Source organism: Trichechus manatus, unplaced genomic scaffold (assembly GCF_000243295.1).
Source record: "Trichechus manatus latirostris isolate Lorelei unplaced genomic scaffold, TriManLat1.0 scaffold00033, whole genome shotgun sequence".
Taxonomy (NCBI): Eukaryota; Metazoa; Chordata; class Mammalia; order Sirenia; family Trichechidae; genus Trichechus; species Trichechus manatus.
The window spans coordinates 11,604,656-11,625,811 of record NW_004443969.1 but is presented as its reverse complement, the minus strand read 5'-3'; the positions used below and the strand labels follow the sequence as shown (position 1 = coordinate 11,625,811).

Sequence of the window (21,156 nt, the reverse complement as noted above, 5' to 3'; positions counted from 1 at the left end):
TATATATACCCATTGCTGTCGAGTCAATTCTGACTCATATAACAATTCTACAGGAAAGAGTAGAACTGCCCCATAGGGTCTCCAAGGAACAGCTGGTGGATCTGAACTTCCAACCTCTTGATTAGCAGCCAAGATCTTAACTGCTGTGCTACCAGCGCCCCATATATATAGAGATAGATATTTATATACACATATGTAGTGTGTCAGTGTGTATATATGTATATACACATATATATATACATGTATCTTCTGTTTCTGAAATGAGTAACTTTTATGACTTGAATATTCATGGCTCTAACAACATATTTGGGGGAGACTAAATACAAAATGGAGGACAAGGAGGGATTATCACTTACTGAGCAACTGCTGCTGGCCTAGTCCCTTCACACGGGATTTAAAAAAAGAAAAACCTACGAAGTAAACTGTCTTACAGATGTTACACGTTATAGCTATGTTATAGATTAGCATACAGAATCTCAGAGAGATTAACCTTCAGGGTACACAGCTAAGAGCTGGCAATGGCAGCAGTATACCACAAGTCTGTAAGATTCTAATGTTCAAACTCTTCCTACTACACATGAACAAAGTAGAGAGAAGCTCAAGAGAGAATATAATGAAATGCTAAATTAAATAAAATCTATTAACAATGTAATGAGTGTTGTGGTCATTTAGCTATGGAAAGGATACTGTTGGCTCAAATTAGAAACTAATACAATTCTAACAGAACTTGTCACCACTTTCATGCAGTCTGCATTCTAACTTTGGTTAATATCTACACAGTCTCAAAATAAAGTGATGATAAGTATATTTTAGGTATCAGAGCAAATTACATGTAACTTGGAAAGATTTCAAATGGCAGAGAATCTATCATTCCAGGAATATTTATTTTTGGATATTTTATTCCTTATCATTAAAAGTATGTCATTCAGTAGATACTCTACTTGAGCCGTCTATATATTGCAACTTAATTTTGAAAAAACTTCAAGAGACTGACAGAATATTCATTGGTGATTTTTCTATTAGGGAATATTTAAAAGTTGTTTGTCTAAACTATGAGCAATCTACTTAATTTTGGTCATGAATTTAATATCCTCCTGATTTGTTACCATACATAAATTATTTGCTGTTCTTAAACAACCTGGATTTCCAATTTGACTGATTAAGATCCTGACATTTAATTCCACCTCTAACTCCAAGCTTTGTTATAGTAATATAAATTAAACAGTTTATAAATCTACGCATATCAGCTAACCCAGTGAGTCAAAAACCTCCAGACTCCACACTCTAATTTAGATTCATTCATATTAAAATGGGACCAAAGCCAAGGAAGTGAAAATAATTAATTTATTCATTTTAATTGTAGATTACTTAATAAAATTAAGTAACACCCTAGCTAAGTCAAACTAATTTATTCTCTTTCTTCATAGGAAGTACATTCAAAGTCTAAAAATAAACTTCTGATTAGAATGGGTACCTTGGTTTCTGTAAAGCAACTCATTTACCTATGTAAGCAAATAAGGTAATATGCCCCGAGTTCAAGCAGTGTTTGTTCACAGATCTATGGCAAATGGTGTGAGTGTGGGGGCGGGGGGGGGTGCATTATCATTCAGAGAGTGCTTCTTACAACTGCAAGTTTCTATTTGACTCAATTAAGAATTTATAGTCATGGAACTGGAAATCTGCATTTTAATAATGCTTCCAGGTGATTCAGATGCAATATAAAGCTTGAGAACCACAGATTTCGAACTTTGATGTCTTCCAGTATTCTCCTCCTCTGACAGTAGCCCCCTAATTAACCCATGCTTATTTAATAATCTCTTGATCCCAAGGTATAAACTAAACATGAGGGTAAATAGGATTGAAGTGGAAAGCTGGAAGAAATCTGAAAATTGATCTTTGCTCCTCCAGGTCCCTAGGCTCCCAGGCTGCGAAACAAATTATCTAGGCTTGAAAAGGTGGAGGCAAAAATGAGACCACAGAGGCTAAGAACTATTTTCATTACAATGCCAACCACTTAAATAACTAATTGAATCTCTGGAAATCGCAGCAAAATTTGATGTTGCTTGAGCAATTCTTTTCCATACCCTATGATCCCTCCACTCTTAGCCAATGCTAAAGGAAGACGGTCAGGCAGCAGAGAGAATTTTCTTGGATGTAGCAGCAATACATGGAATGGTAGTGGCTGAAGTAATTCCTGGTCACCAGGGCCCACTGACTCAACAAGGTTAATGTGCTTCCCTAGGTGTTGTGGAACCTTGATAGCTACCATGCCAAGATCTGGTTGCTAGTAGGATATTCCTTTTTAATTCTGTCTTTACCTTCTTATAACTATTTAACAGAGGAATTACGTTTATCTCTCATGAATCAGAAACTAAAAGAAATAGATGAACCTCAAAAAACATCATCATCCCCCCGGACACCTATTTAGCTCAGTGGTGACGTCACTCCTGAGGTTCACCATTCAGCCAGGGATAGGACAGCCCCATAAAACAAAACGGGATTAATGAGGCACAGCAGTCCAGGAACAAGGACTAGAAGGCTGGAGGGGACAGGAAAGCTGGTGATAGGGAACCCAAGGTTGAGTAAGGACAGTGTTGACATGTAGTGGGGTTCTTAACCATTGTCATAGGGCACTATGTGTGTACTAACTGTTTAAAGAGAAATTATTTTGTTCTGTAAATCTGCATCTAAAGTGAGAATAGCAGCACAACTGGAAGAATGTAATCGACGTAACTGAATTGTACACGTAGAAATTTTTGAAATGGTTTATCTCTGGCTATGTATATTTTCACCAAAAAAAAAAAAAAGGCCGAGAAGGGAGCGTGTTGACATGTTGTGGGGTTGTTAATCAATGTCATGAAACAATATGTGTACTGACTGTTTAACGAGAAAATATTTGTTCTGTAAACCTTCACCTAAAGTACAATAAAAAAAAGAAATCATCATCATAGATTATATTATCTCCTTGTAGTTTTCTACTATTTACTTTTAAGAGTCTATATTTTTTTCAAGTGCATTACCATTAAAATCCCAAAAGTCAGCCTCATAAATGTTACCTTTCAAACGGTTTAGAGCAGAGAAAGTAGCTTTTCTGCTCCACTCCATTTGGATGCAACTCCCCTGGCTACTCAACTCACCCTATCTGTCCAGCTCATTTACAGGCAGGCAGTCTCCAGGTTACGAACATCTGACTTACAGACAACTCCTACTTGCCTTTTAATATTGTGTAAACTTACCCTCACTTTGAAATGATTGAACTAACAACCCCTACTCGTAAAAAAGTATTCATCACAATCACCTTCAGTTGCTGCACATGCAGCTTTTAAATCATTGAAAAGGCTTCAAGCCTTTTCTTGCTCTAAAATAAGGCTAAATAAGAACTGTGCACCTGTTCTGACTTTCCTACAAACTCAAAGGCAGTTAGGGACTGCCTGTTTACTCTGGATCTTCATTCAGGAAAAAAAAATTTTGTATATCAATTTGGCTAGGCCATGACTGTGTGACTGTCTACCATTTTGTCATCTGATGTGATTTTCCTATGTGTTATAAATCCTACCTGTATGATGTCAACGAGGTGGGAAAGAGAGTTAGAGGTGGAATTATACGTCAGGATTTTAGTATGTCAATTTGGAACTCCAGGTTGTATAAGAACAGCAAATAATTTATGTATAGTAACAAATCAGGCAGAACTCAATCTACAAGATCAGATTGTATCTTAAGCCAATCTCTTTTTAGATATAAAGGACAGAAGTGAACAGAGAGATGGCAGGACCTCATACCACCAAGAAAGCAGTGCTGGGAGCAGAGCATGTCCTTTGGACCTGGGCTTCCTCCGCAGAGAAGCTCCTAGTCCAGGGGAAGATTGATAAGGACCTTCCTCCAGAGCTGACAGAGAGAGAAAGCCTTCTCCTGGAGCTGATGCCCTGAATTTGGATTTCTAGTCTACTGTGAAGAAATAAATTTCTCTTTGTTAAAGCCATCCACTTGTGGTATTTCTGCTATAGCAGCACTAGATAACCAAGACAGTCTCTGGGAGAGACTGTTATTTTTACCCCCCAAAAGATCAGGTAAATTGAAAAAAATTCTTATTCAATAATTCAATTTATTTTGGATTCTATCGGTAAGCAAAGCTCATTTGCTGCTACTATATTAACTCTGTGACAAAACACTACTGAGAAGATGAAACGGTACTGCCCAGTGCCTAACCTGTGCAATATAAGACAATGACGATGACAATCTTCAACAGCTGTCACTACCCCTTTGTCAGTCACTGAGAGATTGTTTGAAATGGCAGTCAGATCTAAGTCAATGTGGGCCATCCCTTCATGTCGCTCCCGTGAAGTGTTGCTACAGATGTGTGAGTCAAAAAGCATTTGGGGATCCGAGATGCTCAGGGGTGGAATGTTCCAAGGAATGATGTTAATGCTCTCAATCTCTGTGACAGGTTCTCTCTCCAGTGACCTAATGACCTGCATACTTCCTTCTCCCTTCTTCCAGGAGGCTAGCGTGTTAACAGTGTGAGAGCCGTGCCCTGCTTGAGAGGACACGATCACCAAGAGAAGAACAAGGATGCATGGATGAGACTCACTTTACTCTGGACACTAGGGCTAATATTCATTTCCTCTTTCCTTTTTTCACGATGGTAAAGGTAAGATCCAAAGGACCAAGGCTAGGGTGTGGGTCTGGAGGAAAGGGACCAAGTTGTTTATTTTATTTTTTTTAATTGTGCTTTAGGTGAAAGTTGACAGAATAGTTTCTCATTAAACATTTAATACAATATATTATTATGTGACATTGGTTGCCAACCCTGAGACGTGTCAACACTCTCCCCTTCTCGACCTTGGGTTCCCCATTTCCATTTATCCAGCTTTCCTGTCCCCTCCTGACTTCTCATCCTTGCCCCTGGGCTAGTGTGCCCATTTAGTCCCGTATATATGGTTGAGCTACACTTATTACTGTTTGTTTTATGGGCCTGCCTAATCTTTGACTGAAGGGTGAACCTCAGGAGTGACTTCAGTACTGAGTTAAAAGGGTGTTTGGGGGCCATACTCTCAGGGTTTCTCCAGTCTCTGTCAGACCAGTAAGTCTGGTCTTTTTTTGTGAGTTTGAATTTTGTTCTACTTTTTTTCTCCCATTCTGTCTGGGACCCTCTATTGTGATCCCTGTCAGAGCAGTCAGTGGTAGCCTGGCATCATCTAGTTGTGCTGGACTCAGTCTGGTGGAGGCTGTGGTAGTTGTGGTCCCTTAGTCCTTTGGACTAATCTTTCCCTTGTATCTTTGGTTTTCTTTATTCTCCCTTGCTCAAGACGAGGATACTTGTATTTCCACATGGACCAGTTCATCAGGGGACTGCAATCAACTTTAGGGGAAAGACCCGTCTTAAGAAAGTCATTTTAGCAAAGTGCTCCTGTGTTAATACTTAGGTATTAAGTATCCTGTATCACAGTCTTGCAAATATAAACAGGTGTATAAAGCATCATCATTAAAGTTACATTGCCAATTTCTGTACTTGTTTAACACACTTTAATATATCTGCCCTTGTTTTTCCACATTCTTATATTTATTAGTAGATCCCTGGGTGGCACAAATAGTTTGCGCTTAACCACTAACCTAAAGGTTGGCAGTCTGAACCCACACAGCAGCACGGCAGAAGAAAGTCCTGGCAATCTGTTTCCATAAAGATTACAGCCCTATGTAGCAGTTCTACTCTATTACGTATGGTTTCACCATGAGTTGGAATCCATCTGATGGCAATGGGTTTGTTTTTTTTGTTTTTTGTTTTTTGTTTCTATATTTGTCAGTAACCTAAGCATAGGACTTATGGTTCTAGATACCTATGAGGGTACCTGAGACCGGGCTCCAAGCACACAGGAGTCCCAAAGATATTGTGATGGTGATGGTGTTTAATGTGGAATCACAGTTAATGGATGTTTAAAATGCCACAACAGGGCTAGTAGACAGTGAGTACTCCAGCAACATATGCCAGTGAAATTATGACATATAACTGAATATGTTTTCCCTCCCAAGTTATGATGGGTCTGGAAATACATTTCATTTATAAACTTTTATAAACCTTAATCCCAGGGTGACAAGCAAACGGGAAATAAAGGTGCATACATTCTGCAACCTCTTTACTTTTTTAGCAGTGGCAGAACAATCAGATGGTTAGGAAAGGAACACTCAGAACACAGCATCCACCTACCTGGCTGGCACAACCTCGGGCAGGGAGTCCACTCACTGAATGGTGTCACAATGCAGTCTTTTTTGCACGGGAGGAGACACGGGCGCACTGTTTCCGGCCGACTAGAATCTGGACATCTGTCAATGGAAGAGAATGTATCAATGCCTCCGGATAGAGTAAGTGATGTAACACAGAACCATAGGATTTCAGACCAGAAAACACTAAGACTCTTTTTTTCTTTTTATAAATGAAAGAGATGAAAGACCCAGAGAGGTGAAGTTACTTGCCCAAGGGAACAAAGCCAGAGGCAAAGCCAGAGCAGTACTCATCTCTCTTAATCCAGAGATGAAATTACTTTCTGCTAGACCAGAAAGAAAACAACCCCTGAAGGTTATGGGGGATGACAAGAAATAAAAGCTATATAACATAAGAAAAATGCCAAGTAAGTGTCTGACTACCAGTATCAATTCAAATAAAATTTGATTTTTTTCAAAATGAATGTATCAGTAGAGATATTTTTTTAAAAAGTATTTGTTCAGGGTAATAATTAAAATTAAATATATCCTACCCCCCCAAAAAAAGGAAGAAAATGTAAGGTAATATATAAGGTGGTATGTATTTGTATAACTTTAAGTTTAAAACACATCTGTCAGTTTGTCGTACTGTGGTGGCTTGCCTATTGTGGTTCTGGAAGCTATGCCACTGGTATTTCAAATACCAACAGGGTCACCCTCGGTGGACAGGTTTCTATGGAGCATCCAGACTAAAACAGACTAGGGAGAAGGACTTGGCAGTCTACTTCTGAAAAAAATGGCCAGTGAAAACCTGATGAACAGCAGCGGAACACTATCTAATATAGTGCTGGAAGATGAGCTCCTCAGATTGGAAGGCATTCAAAATACGACAGGGGAAGAGCTCTCTCCTCAAAATAGAGTCAGCCTCAATGAGTAAAACTTGCTGGACCTTCATTTACTGATTTGAAATGACTCAAAATGAGAAGAAACAGCTGCAAACATACATTAATAAACAGAAGGTAGAATGTACAAAGCATGAATCTAGGAAAACTGTAAGTTGTCAAAATGAAATGGAACTCATAAAGATAGTTATCCTAGGCTTTAGTAAGCTGAAATGAACTGGTATTGGCCATTGTGAACGGGATAATCATATGATTTATTATGCTGGGAATGACTAATTGAAGAGGAATGGCTTTACATTCACCATCAAAAAGAACATTTCAAGATCTATCCTGAAGTACAACTCTGTCAGTGATAGGATAATATCCATACACCTACAAAGGAGACCAGTTAATACAAGTGTTACTCAAATTTACGCACCAACCACTAATGCCAAAGATGAGGAAACTGAAAATTTTTACCAACTTCTGCAGTCTGAAATTGATCAAACATGCAATCAAGATGCATTGATAATCACTGGTGATTGGAACGTGAAAGCTCAAAACAAGAAGGATCAGAAGTTGGAAAATATGTCCTTGGAGATAGAAACAACACCGGAGAATGTATTATAGAATTTTGCAAGACCAATGACTTCTTCATTGCAAATACCTTTTTTAAACAACATAAACAGCGACTATATACACGGACCCTACTGGATGGAAAACACAGGAATCAAATCAGCTGCATTTGTGGAAAGAGACGATGGAGAAACTTAGAACATCAGTCAGAACAAGGCCAGGCAGGGGCTGACTGTGGAACCAACCATCAATTGCTCATATGCAAGTTCAAGTTGACGCTGAAGACAAAAAACAAGTCCACGAGAGCTAAAATATGACCTTGAGTATATCCCACCTGAATTTAGAGACCATCTCAAGAATAGATTTGAGGCACTGAACACTAATGATCGAAGACCAGACAAGTTGTGAGATGATATCAAGGACATCATATATGAAGAAAGCTAAAGGTCATTAAAAAGACAGGAAACAAAGAAAATACCAAAATGGATGTTAGAAGAGACTCTGAACTTGCTCTTGAACATAGAGTAGTTAAAGAGAATGGAAGAAATGATGAAGTAAAAGAGCTGAACAGAAGATTTCAAAGGGCGGCTCAAGAAGACAAAGTATTATAATGAAATGTACAAAGACCTAGAATTAGAAAACTAAAGGGGAAGAACATGCTCAGCGTTTCTCAAGCTGAAAGAACTGAAGAAAACACTCAAGCCTCGAGTTACAATAGTGAAGGACTCTATGGACTAGATACAATACTGAAAATGCAGGAAGCATCAAAAGAAGATGGAAGGAATACACAGGGTCACTGTACCAAAAAGAACTGGTCAACATTCAACCATTTCAGGAGGTAGGATATGATCAAGAACTGACTGTATTCAAAGAAGAATTCTAAGTTGTAGTGAAGACACTGGTGAAAAACAAGGCTTCAGGAATTGATGGAATAACAACAGAGATGTTTAAACAAATGTATGCAGCACTGAAGGTGCTCACTGGCTACCTGGCCAGCCAGCTGCAAGAGATCCGTATTTGTCCCCACTCCAAAAAAAGTGATCCAACAAAATGCAGAAATTATCACACAATATCATTAATATCACACATAAGTAAAATTTTGCTAAAGATATTTAAAAAGTGGTTGCAGCAGTACATAGACAGGAAATTGCCAGAAATTCAAGCTGGATATAGAAGAGGATGTGGAATGAGGGGTATCACTGCTGATGTCAGATGGATCTTGGCTGAAAGCAGAGAATACCAAGAAAGATGTTTACCTGTGTTTTACTGACTATGCAAAGGCATTTGACAGTTTGGATCACAAAAAATTATGGGTAACATTGCAAAGAATGGGAATTCCATAACACTTAATTGTGCTCATGAGGAAACTGTACATAGACCAAGAGGCAGTTGTTCAAACAGAACAAGGAGAAACCACATGGTTTAAAATCTGGAAAGGTATGTGTCAGGGTTGCATCCTTTCACCATGCTTATTCAACTTGTAAGCTGAGCAAATAATCTAAGAAGCTGGAGTATTTGAAGAAGAAAGTGGCACCAGGACTGGAAGAAGACTTATTAATTATCTGGGATATGAAGATGACATAACCTTGCTGGCTGAAAGTGAAGAGGGCTTGAAGCACTTGCTGATGAAGACCAAAGACTATAGCCCTCAGTATGGATTACACCTCAACATGAAGAAAACCAAAATCCTCACAACTCGACCAATAAGCAACATCATGATAACAGAGAAAATACTGAAGTTGTCAAAGATTTCATTTTACTTTGATCCACAATCAACATCCATGGAAGCAGCAGTCAAAAAATCACAAGACGTATTGCATTGGGCAAATCTTCTGCAAAAGACATTTTTAAAGTGTTAAAAAGCAAAGCTGTCACCTTGAGGACTAAGGTGAGCCTGACTCAAGCCATGGTATTTTCAATGACAGACTGAAAAAACCGCTGTCTTAGCAAGTATGAAAACAACATTAATCTCTTTGTACATCTCCATCATAGCTCTTGAGTGACCAGGTGCACTGTCAATAAGCAGTAATATTTTGAAAGAAATCTTTTTTTCTGAGCAGTGGGTCTCAACAGTGGGCTTAAAATATAAACCCTGTCGTAAACAGATGTGTGCTGTCATCTAGGCCTTGTTTTCCATTTATACAGCACAGGCAGAGTAGATTTAGCGTAATTCTTAAGGGCCCTAGGATTTTCAGAATGCTAAATGAGCACTGGCTTCAACTTAAAGTCACCAGCTGCATTAGCCCCTAACAAGAGCCAGCCTGTCCTTTGAGTTTTGAAGTTAAGGATTGACTTCTCCTTTCTAGCTATGAAAGTCTTCTTCCAATATAAGGCTGTTTCATCTACCTTGAAAATCTGTTGTTTAGCATAGCCACCTTCATCAATTATCTTAGCTAGATCTTCTGGATAACTTGATGCAACTTCTATATCAGCACTCACTGCTTCAGCTTGCACTTTTATGTTATGGAGATGGCTTCTTTCTTTAAACCTTATGAACCAACCTCTGCTAGCTTCAAACTTCTTCTGCACCTCCCTCACCTCTCTCAGCCTTCACAGAATTGAAGATAGTTTAGGGCCTTGCCCTGGATTAGGCTTTGGCTTGAGGGAATGTCATAGCTGGTTTCCTCTTCTATCCATACCACTAAAACTTCCTTCATGTCAGCAAGAAGGCTGCTTCGATTTATCAACCATGTGTTCACTAGAGCTCTTTTAATTTTCTTCAAGAACTTTTCCTTTGCGTTCACACCTTAGCTAACTGTTTGGTGCAAGAGGCCTAGCTTTCCACCTATCTCAGCTTTTGACATGCATGCCTTACTAAGCTTAATGATTTCTAAGCTTTTAATTTAAAGTAAGAGATGTGTGACTCTTCCTTCCACTTGAACACTTAAAGGCCATTGTAAAGTTATTAACTGGTCTAATTTCAATATTGTCATGTCTCAGAAATATGGAGGACTGAGAAGAGGGAGAGAGACAGGGGAATGGTTGGTCAGTAGAGCAGTCAGAATACACACATTTATCAATTAAGTTCACTGTCTTATATGGGCACAGTTTGTGGCACCCCAAAACAATGAAAATAATAACATCAAAGATCACTGATTACAGATCACCATAACAAATAATAATAATGAAGTTTGAAATATTGCCAGAATTATCAAAATGTGACACAGAGACACAAAATGAACACATGCTTTTGGAAAAAAAATGGTGCCGATAGACTTGTTCAATGCAGCGTTGTCACAAACCTTCAATCTGTAAAAACACAGTACACAGTATCTGAGAAGCACAATAAAATGAGGTATGCCTGTAATTCATTTAATGCTCCTGTTTGGGAAGGAAGTAACATAGTTAATTGATTCATAATCACTTGGAATAACTAAAGTCTCAGAAAATGGCAAACACACAATTTTTGTGAGTGTATTTGCTTGCTTGCTTGTTTTTATGAGTATAGAAGGCTAAAAACTACATTGATTAGTGACAAGCTAAGAATAAAAATGAAAGTGCTCTGCAATATGTATTTGGATTTTAAATTCTGTTTCCCATAAGTTTCTTATACGGAACAGAGAACCAGTGCATATAAACCTTAATAACTTAAGCTTAGTATCAGATAGTCAGGGTATAAATCTTGGTGCCAAGTTAAGAGATTTTTCTACATTCTTTTACTTATTCCTAATGAAAATTCTGAGAGGCAGTATAATCTTCATTTTCAGATGATAAACTAAGTCACTGAAATAATCAGTAATAGACCCAAATTTACATGGAGAGAATTTGAGTTAAATTATTGACAGAAAAAACACCAGTCTAGCAAGTTCAAACAGCCAATTAACAGGTTCCAACAGGAGATAGCAGACGCAAGGTGAAATTAACCAGGAAAGAATGGACTAAAATATACCATAGCTGATGAAGGTATGACCATTCAGCATCAAAAGTCCACCAAGTATATGTAACATCACCAAGTGCAACCTAGGACTGTCCAAATTTCAAACACAAAGAAAAGTAAAAGAGACTAAAAATGGTCAGGGCAAAGGATGAAAAAAAAAAAAAAGGTTATCTACAAAGAGAGAAGAACCCAACTGACATCAGGCATCAATAATTTACATAATTATAAACATGAAGACTTTTTTAAGCTTTAAAAGTTTAGAAAAAATGTGTAGGCAAAGCATTGAAGACCAAATTTGGTTGTGTAAGGGAATGAACATAATATCATTCTTGCCACTGTAAGGTAAAGATGCATAGGATGCAGGGCTTTGGACAGGTTCACCCCAGATATACTGAATCAGAATCTATGCTTTAACAATATCCCCAGGTGATTCTTATGTATAATAAATTTTGCAAACCACTCCTCTACTAGAGGTTCTCAGAATTCCTCCTAACCAGCAGCATTAGCATCACTTAGGAACTCATTAGAATGCAAACTCTCAGAAGGAGTTCGAACCATGGGTTCAAAGTCCTCAGAGAACAGGAGATGGAAGGGGAAAAAGAAATGGTGGAAGCTGTGATGTTCTCACGCAAGCAGGTGTTTAAAGAGTTAATCTAAATGCAAATAAAATAAGAAATAATGTTGAAAAAATATAAATCAAAAGTATTAATGTAATCGACCAAGAGAAGACTAACATTGTGGGAGGAGTGGGGAGAAGAGTTAGTGTAAACGAACTAAAATCCACTGCTTTTGTGGGAGGGAATCAGGGATAAATATTTTAAATTGTTAAGTGAAAATAAAAAAGGATGATATGTGAAAATATATATCATTTAGAGCAGGAGGTAATTACAAGAAAGAGAGGGGGGATAAGATTATACACTTGCATTTTCTTGTATCCATATAATGACACAGTAAAACTAATAAAACACTTGTCAGTGGCTGAGAATGGGGTGGATGGAAACAGGGTCAGGTGCAAGGCTTCTCACTGTCTACCTTTTCTACTGTTCTGATTAGTGAACCTTGTGAATACTTACCCAGTAGAGAGAGACAGAGAGAGAGAAAGGGAGACAGAGAAAGAAAGAGAGAAGGAGAAACAGCAACTGTCAAAAAATGATTTTGTCTGGAAAATGGGAATACAAACTAGAGGAGGAGTGGGTGGGGATCTGCTGCTTTTCATCATCAGACCCTAGGTCTTATTTCATTCCTACTATGGTGTGTGTAGGTTCCTAGGTGATGCAAACAGTTGGCAAATGGACTGCTAACCTAAAGGTTGGCAGTTGAAACCCACCCAGGGGTACCACAGAAGAATAGGCCTGGCAATCTGCTTCTATTAAGATTACAGCCAAGAAAAGCCTATGGAGCAGTTCTACTCTGTAACACAGGGGACTGTTATGAGTCAGAATCAACTCGACAGCAACTATCAACAACCACATGGTGGGTATGATACTTTAATACAAATAAATTAAAACAGAAAAATAAACGTTGTTGTGTGCTGTTGAGTCTATTCCAGCTCACAGTGACCCTGTAGGACAGGGTACAAGTGCCCCATGTGGTTTCTAAGACTGTAATCGTTACAGAAGCAGACTCCCACGTCTTTCTCCTGTGGAGTGGATGGTGGGTTCAAAACGCCAACCTTTTGGTTAGCAGCCGAGTGCTTTACCACTGTGCCTCCAGGGCTCCTTTTATGAGGATATAGTGTTATTTAAACAAGCTACTTCTGGTGAGGAAAGTTTATATCCTACTTTAGTAGAGATAGCAGAAAACACCTGAAATCATCCCCAAGTCCTTTGTTCATACCGTGAGGCCTACTAAAAATAAACTGAACTGACATTTTATTCTCATGCCTTTCCAACCTCCCCTAGTATATGGCTGGAAATGAAAGAACAATTTGAGAAATACCAACTTCCTGTGTGCTCAGTGGGTCATGGGTCACCGCCCCTCAACACATACTCAATCATGCATTCACAAAATAGCCCAGAAATATTTGTGATTCTGGGCTTCAAGCTTCCTACAGAGGGCTGCTTATATTGCTCCAATCAGCAGTAGGTGTTAGGCTTTTATTGTTGTTAGCTGATGCTGAGTTGACTCAGACTCATCATGACCCCATGAACAACACCATGAAGCGTTGCCTGGTCCTACACTATCTCAACTATGTTTGGGATGCTCAAGTCCATTGTTGAAGCCACTGTGGATTTTACGTGCCTTCCGACCAAGAGGGCTCATCTTCCAGCACTATATTGGACAATGTTGTGTTGTCACCTATAGGATATTCATTGGCTAATTTTCAAAAGTATATTGCCAGGCCTCTCATCCTAGTCTGTCTTAATCTGGAAGCTCCACTGAAACTCGTCCACCATGGGTGACCCTGTTGGTATTTTAAATACCAGTGGCATAGCTTCCAGGATCATAGCAACACAAGCCACCATAGTACAATGAAGTGACAGATGGGTGGTGATAATCTCTTAGGTGACTGATACTGTCTACTTACTCTTTATAAACATACCTCACAATAAATACTCACTGGAATAATGTCAACTCTCCATAACATGGGCCCTTTTCCCTCTGTGTGTTCTCCTCTTAAGTCCCACGAGAGAGTACCATCCCACAATGTCAAGCTCATGCTGCATTGTTTTTATAGAGCAATGGATGGAAGTCTTTCCTGGAACTGCACATGATTGTTGGTTCAGCAGGGGTCAAGTGTTCTCTATAATCAGTAAAATTGTCTTTTTGTTCCTTTCTTTTGCCAAGCAGGTTTACCTTGCTCCTCAGCGGTTCAACTTCCTCCTCCTTTCTATTTGTCTACCTGTTGTCTATCTCTTCAAGGATCATCACATTTGCAACACCATAAATTTCCTCTCATTCTTCAAAAATGTCCTCTTTGTACATTGCAACTTAATGTCCCCTCTTCTAAACACTATAAGCTTGTTTTCTGAACCTCTGTACTTTCACTGTCCCACAGGGCTTTCCGGTATCTTCGGTGCTGCTGGTTTCTCCTGCGCGTGGGTGCGCGCGTGCGTGTGTGCATGCTGTGCACACACTAGTTTTTAATGCCTTGATGGTGGAATTCTATCTTATATCATATCTCAAAAACTTCATATCTTAGTTCATAGTAAATATTTAGTAAAGGTAAGTCAAAGATTGAATAGTGTTATATGCTACTGGAGCCTAAACATAAATAAGTCACTGGTGGTAACAGGCTAATTTCTCTAGCAATTTCCAAAACAAAACTGAAGCCTTCAAACCCATGGAAACATATGGATTCACCTTTTAGTTGGTAAATAAAGTGTAGCAACTTGCCTTCTGTCAAAATTTATACTTTCTACTTTTTTGTGTCACACTCTGATCCTGTTTTGGCAGTGCTCTCCATGAAAAGATGAATGTGTTCAATTTCAGTACTGGACTTGCACTGGAATGTTCTATATGGCTACTGTCTCTTGCTCGCACTGTAGGCTTCAGTTCCTTATAAGCACGGTGCTGAATTGCATCAAATGGTGCTACAAAGACCGGCCATTCTTCACTTATGCCTCCATAATCAAGATGCAGACACACAACGCTCCATCTCCTCAATCACCATTCCACCCAGAAACTGGCACGTTCATCTCACTCTGCTGGATGGGGCAAACCTGCCAGCTTTTTAAACATTAAATGTTTAAATGGAGCTATGTATTACTATATCTCACAAAATGCCAGGTGTTTTCACATTAAAAGGTAGAAACTGCCTTTTCAGGAACTTTGGAAGGCTATGGGTTGTGTGCTCTGAATCTTCGTTATTATTTTTTGTACATTTCAACTGAAAAGAAAGCATTGAATAGTGAAACAAAACGAAAGAAAACCCCAGAAATATCCCAATAAGCTCTCACTTCTGACTCAGTTGTGTCCTATCCGGTTCTCATTTTCTGATATGATCAGTTCTATTACTCATACAGTGGTAACATTCTCACCTATTCAATTACATGGAAACCTAAACAGCCCAGGGATGCAAGAACTTGCAAAAAATTCTGTGTCCCGCCCCCCCGCCCCTTACAGTGAGGTGGGTTTTCAGGTAATGCACATTATTTTTAGCCCAATCAATCCATGGAGGAACACTTCCTTCTCTCTACCCTGAAGACCACTCTTTCTTTAGGGTATTTTCTTTTTCCTTTCAGCTTCTTCCTCTTACTCCCACCCCAAGGATTTCACAAGTAGCAGGGGATATTTTTTCACTGCCAAGGCTTTCACATGAAACCGGGCAAAATTATACACATTTTTTGGAAAGGGCAGAGCAAAGGATACATTCTATTGCTGATAATCTCGCTGTGGGCTTCACTGGCCACAAGGTATTATTTCCTCAACTCAATTAATCTCATTAACCTCAAAAACCTTAATTAACTTTACTAAAGTCAACGGAGGCTGCTCATATTTAGCAGGGCTGTTTGGAGGCATACAGTAAGAATTAAAGCTAGGATGTTAAGTCTCTAGCCTCATTAACAGTGCAAAAAGTAATTAGCAATGTCTTTATATATATGTGTGTTGGGGAAAACATCTGTGCAATTCATTTTTCTGTGTTGATAAACCAGAACAAAATTGGAGGTTATTTACTGTGTAATAATAATACTTTACTCTCACTTATGTAAATTTTCGAGTCCATACATATTAGTTTGTGAGTTATGCTTCAAACTGTTAACTTTTGGTGCTATGATTTTTTTTTTTTTTTTTTTTTGGTTACAAAACATCTTTAAGTTGATAAGCCACAGTGAGAAAGCTGATGTATTCAGAGACTTTTATTTAAAAAAACAAAAACAAAAAAGCAATCCAAAGTAATTATTAGGATAGAAGAGGAAATAGAGGGCTATTTGAACATACAACCCAACTTTTCATGTCTAAAAATTCCTTTAAAATGTGATAATTTATTCAGTAGGTATCAGTCTCAATTCTAATGCCTCTTTGCTAAGAAAATAACATTATGTTCATGATAAGTGGATTTTTCCTGTTGTGGTTCAGAGCTGAAAATTTTGTGGAAGGGAGATCAGATGCTACCCGTGTCCATTCCCGTCGAGTCAATTCTGACTCATAGCGATACTACAGGATGGAGCAGAACTGCCCCCACAGGATTTCCAAGGAGAGGATGGTGGATTCAAACCACCAACATTTTGGTTAGCAGCTGAGCTCTTAACCACTGCGCCACCAGGGTTCTGATCAGACGTTAGTCATGCTAAATTGTTCCCCATCACTATAAATAATCATAGTTTACCGTATTTTATGTAGGGCTTTCTTTTACACCTCAGCCATATTTATTTTTATCTGGATATTCACCTTAATGTTTCCTGCATCTTTTTTCAAGTAATTGAGAAATTAGGTCATAAAGATGAACATTATACAGGCACAATTTTTCCCAAATAAAAGGCATCCATATCTGCAGAGTATATTTATAAGCCTTTTAGGATTTTACCATAGCTCCGTGGATTTGATTATCACCTGAACCAGGTGATATACAAACGTTATTGTCTATGTTTGCTTATAACTTTCATTGATTCCATCAGCCCATAGGGTGCCATGGCTACCTGGCAAGTTGAAAAACACAAATGACACAAGTTGATCTAAAAAATATCACAAGCAGTGCAGAGTTAGATGCTAGAGCAGAAACAATAACATTTATGAATTAATCAGAGAGGAATGCGGTATGTATGATCTGTTCACTACTCTTCACGATAGCCCACTTTGCCAAAATTTATCATGGTTGGTAAAATAATTTGTATTGAAGCAGAGGATAAAAATCACTCCTGTCCATCTTCCAATCTTCATATCCAACCCTTGTCAATCCCTATCACTCCTCAACACAGAGGTCTATTTCATTCCTGAATTCCAGAAGTGTTTACTGAACACTGACTATGTGCCAGACACTGGGAAACTCAGGGGTTGCAACAACAAGGAACACTCAACCCCAATTCTCTGTGAGCTGCATGTAGAAGTAGAGAGAGATGAGGTCTTTGTTGCTATGCTGTACTTCAGGTCTTAGTTACCTTTGCTTGTATTTGCAGAGCCATCTGCTCACTGGATGCTCCAATGCCAGCAAGGGGCAGCTTCCAGCTAGGCTGCACTATTTCTGCCAACAGTGGCTCATTACCATAAGCCCCAGCTTCCCTGACCCACCTCATATTCAGCCAAAGTGGCTTCCGTAACAGTGTGGATAAGGCTCAGATCCCTTCACCATGGTGTCCCAGATTGAATTAATTAGGTATTTGAGATGCCCCAGGCAAAACACAAAATGTACTGAATTAGGCAGAAGAGTGAATGCATTTGCTTATTTTCCAGGAAAGACAAGGGTATAGTTGGAAAGGATGGGACCAAGGCTTGATGCTACCAACACTGGGTCTGCCTCCATTGCTGCTTTTGTTGGAGCTCAGACTCACTCTCTCTGAGATGTGTGGGGCCTAAAGAAGATTTCTAAAAAAGAATCCCCTGGATGGCACCATAGCTAAACACTGGAGATCAGCTTCTGAAAGGTCACAGCCTTGAAAATCCTATGGAGTGCAGTTTCACTCTGCAACACAGGGTGTTACCATGAGTAGGAATCCATTTGACAGCAACTGTTTTTTGCATTTTTTTTAAAGGAAGAATATCATATAACCCTATACTCTCAAAATGCTGATTTACCTTCATGTGATTGGAGATAATTCAAAAATACTGAGATGAGCTATAGAAAACATGTTTGATTATTCAAACATATCAGTATTTGTGTACATTAATTATTTTATCCACTAACCAAAACACAGAATAGCACAAATGGTCCATTTATAACTATGTTTACCTTTGTTTGAAGCATTTTTTTTAATCTTTAAAAGTAAAAAAAAAAAATTTGTTACTGTATCACAGACCCAGACGTATCAGTTGCTGGATAAACGCTTTTGGTTACAAATGTTCAACTATGCAATAATCATATGCACCTTCAGTAATATATTAATAATACCTTTTGGTCATCACTTGTCCTATGTAACTCTTGACACAGAAGGCCCTCCGAGTCTGAATGCCCACACCACACGTAGCTTCTCCATTCCAGCCAATGGTTGCATTAAGGGCAGTTACCAGTGTGTCTTCAGAACAGGGGCCCCAAGGCGATGTCTCCCAGTAGAGTTGCATACAGGAATGGTCATTGCATAAACGATATTCTTGGAGGGCCTGACTAGGGGGACATGGTTTTCCACCTGAAAACAATAAAAATAAAAGAGAATGCATAGTTGTTGCTACTGTTGTTGCTGTTATTGTTGTTTTTCTTTTTGTTATTTTTGCTGCTTTAATGGTCTAGAAGGCTTGGAGCCCTGGTGGTGCAATGGTTAAGTGTTCGGCTGCTAACCAAAAGGTCTGCAGTTCAAATCCACCAGCTGCTCCTTGGAAACCTCGTGGGGCAGTTCTACTCTGTCCTATAGGGTCGCTATGGGTCAGAATCGACTCGACAGCAGTGAGTTTTGGGATCCCTGGTGGCGCAGTGCCTAAGAGTTCAGGCTGCTAACCAAAAGGCTGGCAGTTCAAACCTAGCAGCCGCTCCTTGGAAACCCTGTGGGAGAGTTCTACTCTGTCCTATAGGGTTGCTACGAGTCAGAATTTACTCGATGGCAACGGGTTTGGTTTTTTTCTGATTTTTGTTTTAATGGTCTAGTAACATGGTCTTTTTGACACTGCCTTCCGATGGCCAGAGCAAATGTACCCACCTTCCCATTCTAAGGCCATGGTTATTATGTCCTGAGTAACAACTTGAGGATAATATATTGCCCTCTTCTTCCCTGAATAACAAGCAGCAGCCCAAGTCAATGAGATTGTAAAACTAACTGACTCTACTGCCCATCTGTGGGGTAAATATCTCTGAGATAAGCTCCAAAAAAAAAAAAAGAAAAAAAAAATGCTCTACTTTTAATATCATTATGCCTACATAAATTAGTCAGATATAAAAGCCCATGGCTTTGAAGTAGTATTAGGTAGGATACACACACACACACACACACACAACTACACATACATGGCCTTCTTTCCCCAAGAGAGGCATTATTTTTCTCAGAGAACTATTTTAAGACACCAATCCTCCATCAAGCAGTGCATTTTACTGATATTTGAGAAATCCAGAAGTATCTGCTAAAGTTTGGCAAGTAAGAGCCCATCCGTAAACTCTGAAATCATATCTGACAATGTGCTATCCACTGGCAGAGAGGCCAGACAGATGTGCATCTTTATACTTTTGGATGAACCACACAATCAAATTTCATTACTGTCTTTTCTTTCACATTTTTATATTCATGTGAAAGTGTTATTTATATAAAGTACTGATCTTTTCCTAGTCATCCACACTATAATGTTTTATTCAGTGGGCCCAATGCTCAAGAAGATTTGTGACCGCGATTTTGTTATTTTTGTTATTTTTTTTCCCATTAAATACTACTGCCTAGTTTTCCCCTTCCAGAAATATAAAAGACAAGCAAAGGAAGCAACTGTACTTTAAGAATACGAAAATCTTCATTCATCTTGACCCTGGCCCCATTTCTCAGGATCACAGATGAAAATCCTGTTTAAAAAGGAGTTCCTCACAGCCAGTGGCCAGAGTACCCTGCTGTTCTAACTGAGCCTTAGGCAGATGAAGTCCTGGGAGGGCATGAAAGAAATGATGTGCGTGTGTCTGGAGACAAAGACCATTGCTATATATGACAGGGACATTTGCTCCTCTAATTTGTTCTGATGTCACCCGTCTACATTCCCATAGCACTTTTTAGCTCCTTCAAAGACATTTTCACAGCCTTCATCTTTCTCCCCATCACAAGCCAGCACGACAGAACAGGAACCCAGAGCGTAGGGATCAGGTAGCTTGCCAATGTTATTGGCGGTTCCAGGTCAAGAAGCCAAGTCTCCTGATTCCTAATTTGGATATCTTTTTACCAAAAATGTTACAATTTTGCTCCCAGCTACATGAGCTACTTCAAACTGGATGTGTGCCCATTACACTTTGTTTCCTTCTCTCAGGAAAAAAAAAAAAAGGATAATGAAAAATAACATCCATCTGATTACTAGGGCCTATACATGTTGTTATTGTTAGCTGCCATCGAGTTGGCCCGACTCATGAAGATCCCATGTGTTACAGAGTACTACTGCTCCGTAGGGTTTTCTTGGCTATAATCTTTACAGATGCAGTTCGCCAGCCCTTTCTTCTGAGGAGCCACTGGGTAGGTTCGAACCTTCAACCATTAGGTTTGCAGCCAATCATGAACCACTTGTGCCACCATAGGTATGGGCTAAATATAAATATGTGAACCCAGCATAGATAAATTAGAGTATTAAACCAAAAAAAAAGTATACATTGAAATTAAATTGTAAATCTGGTGTATAGATACAATTGTATTCCACAAAAAATTATGTTGAAGTCCCAATATCTACACTTGTAAACGTGATCCTGTGTAGAAACAGGGGTTTTCTTCTGTTATGTTAATGCTGTAATACCAGAGTAGGGTTGTCCTAAATGTAGACTTTTCTGAGTGGCGTCTTATTAAAAGATCAGAACAGACACTGACACACAGGGGGAGATAACACGTGACGTTGAAGGCAGGTGCGTCTATAAGCAGCAAAAGAACA

General features: G+C 39.0%; 1 protein-coding gene across 1 annotated transcript in view; it reads right to left on the bottom strand.

The window, feature by feature from the left end:
- THSD7B (thrombospondin type 1 domain containing 7B) overlaps nt 1-21,156 on the bottom strand; it is a 1,037,490-nt gene that overhangs the window by 416,410 nt on the left and 599,924 nt on the right. Inside the window, exons 9-10 of the mRNA XM_023730207.1 lie at nt 18,515-18,749; nt 6,203-6,318 (exon numbers count right to left, since the gene is read on the bottom strand). Of these exons, the coding sequence (XP_023585975.1) occupies nt 6,203-6,318; nt 18,515-18,749 (351 nt within the window). The remainder of the gene's footprint in view (nt 1-6,202; nt 6,319-18,514; nt 18,750-21,156) is intronic.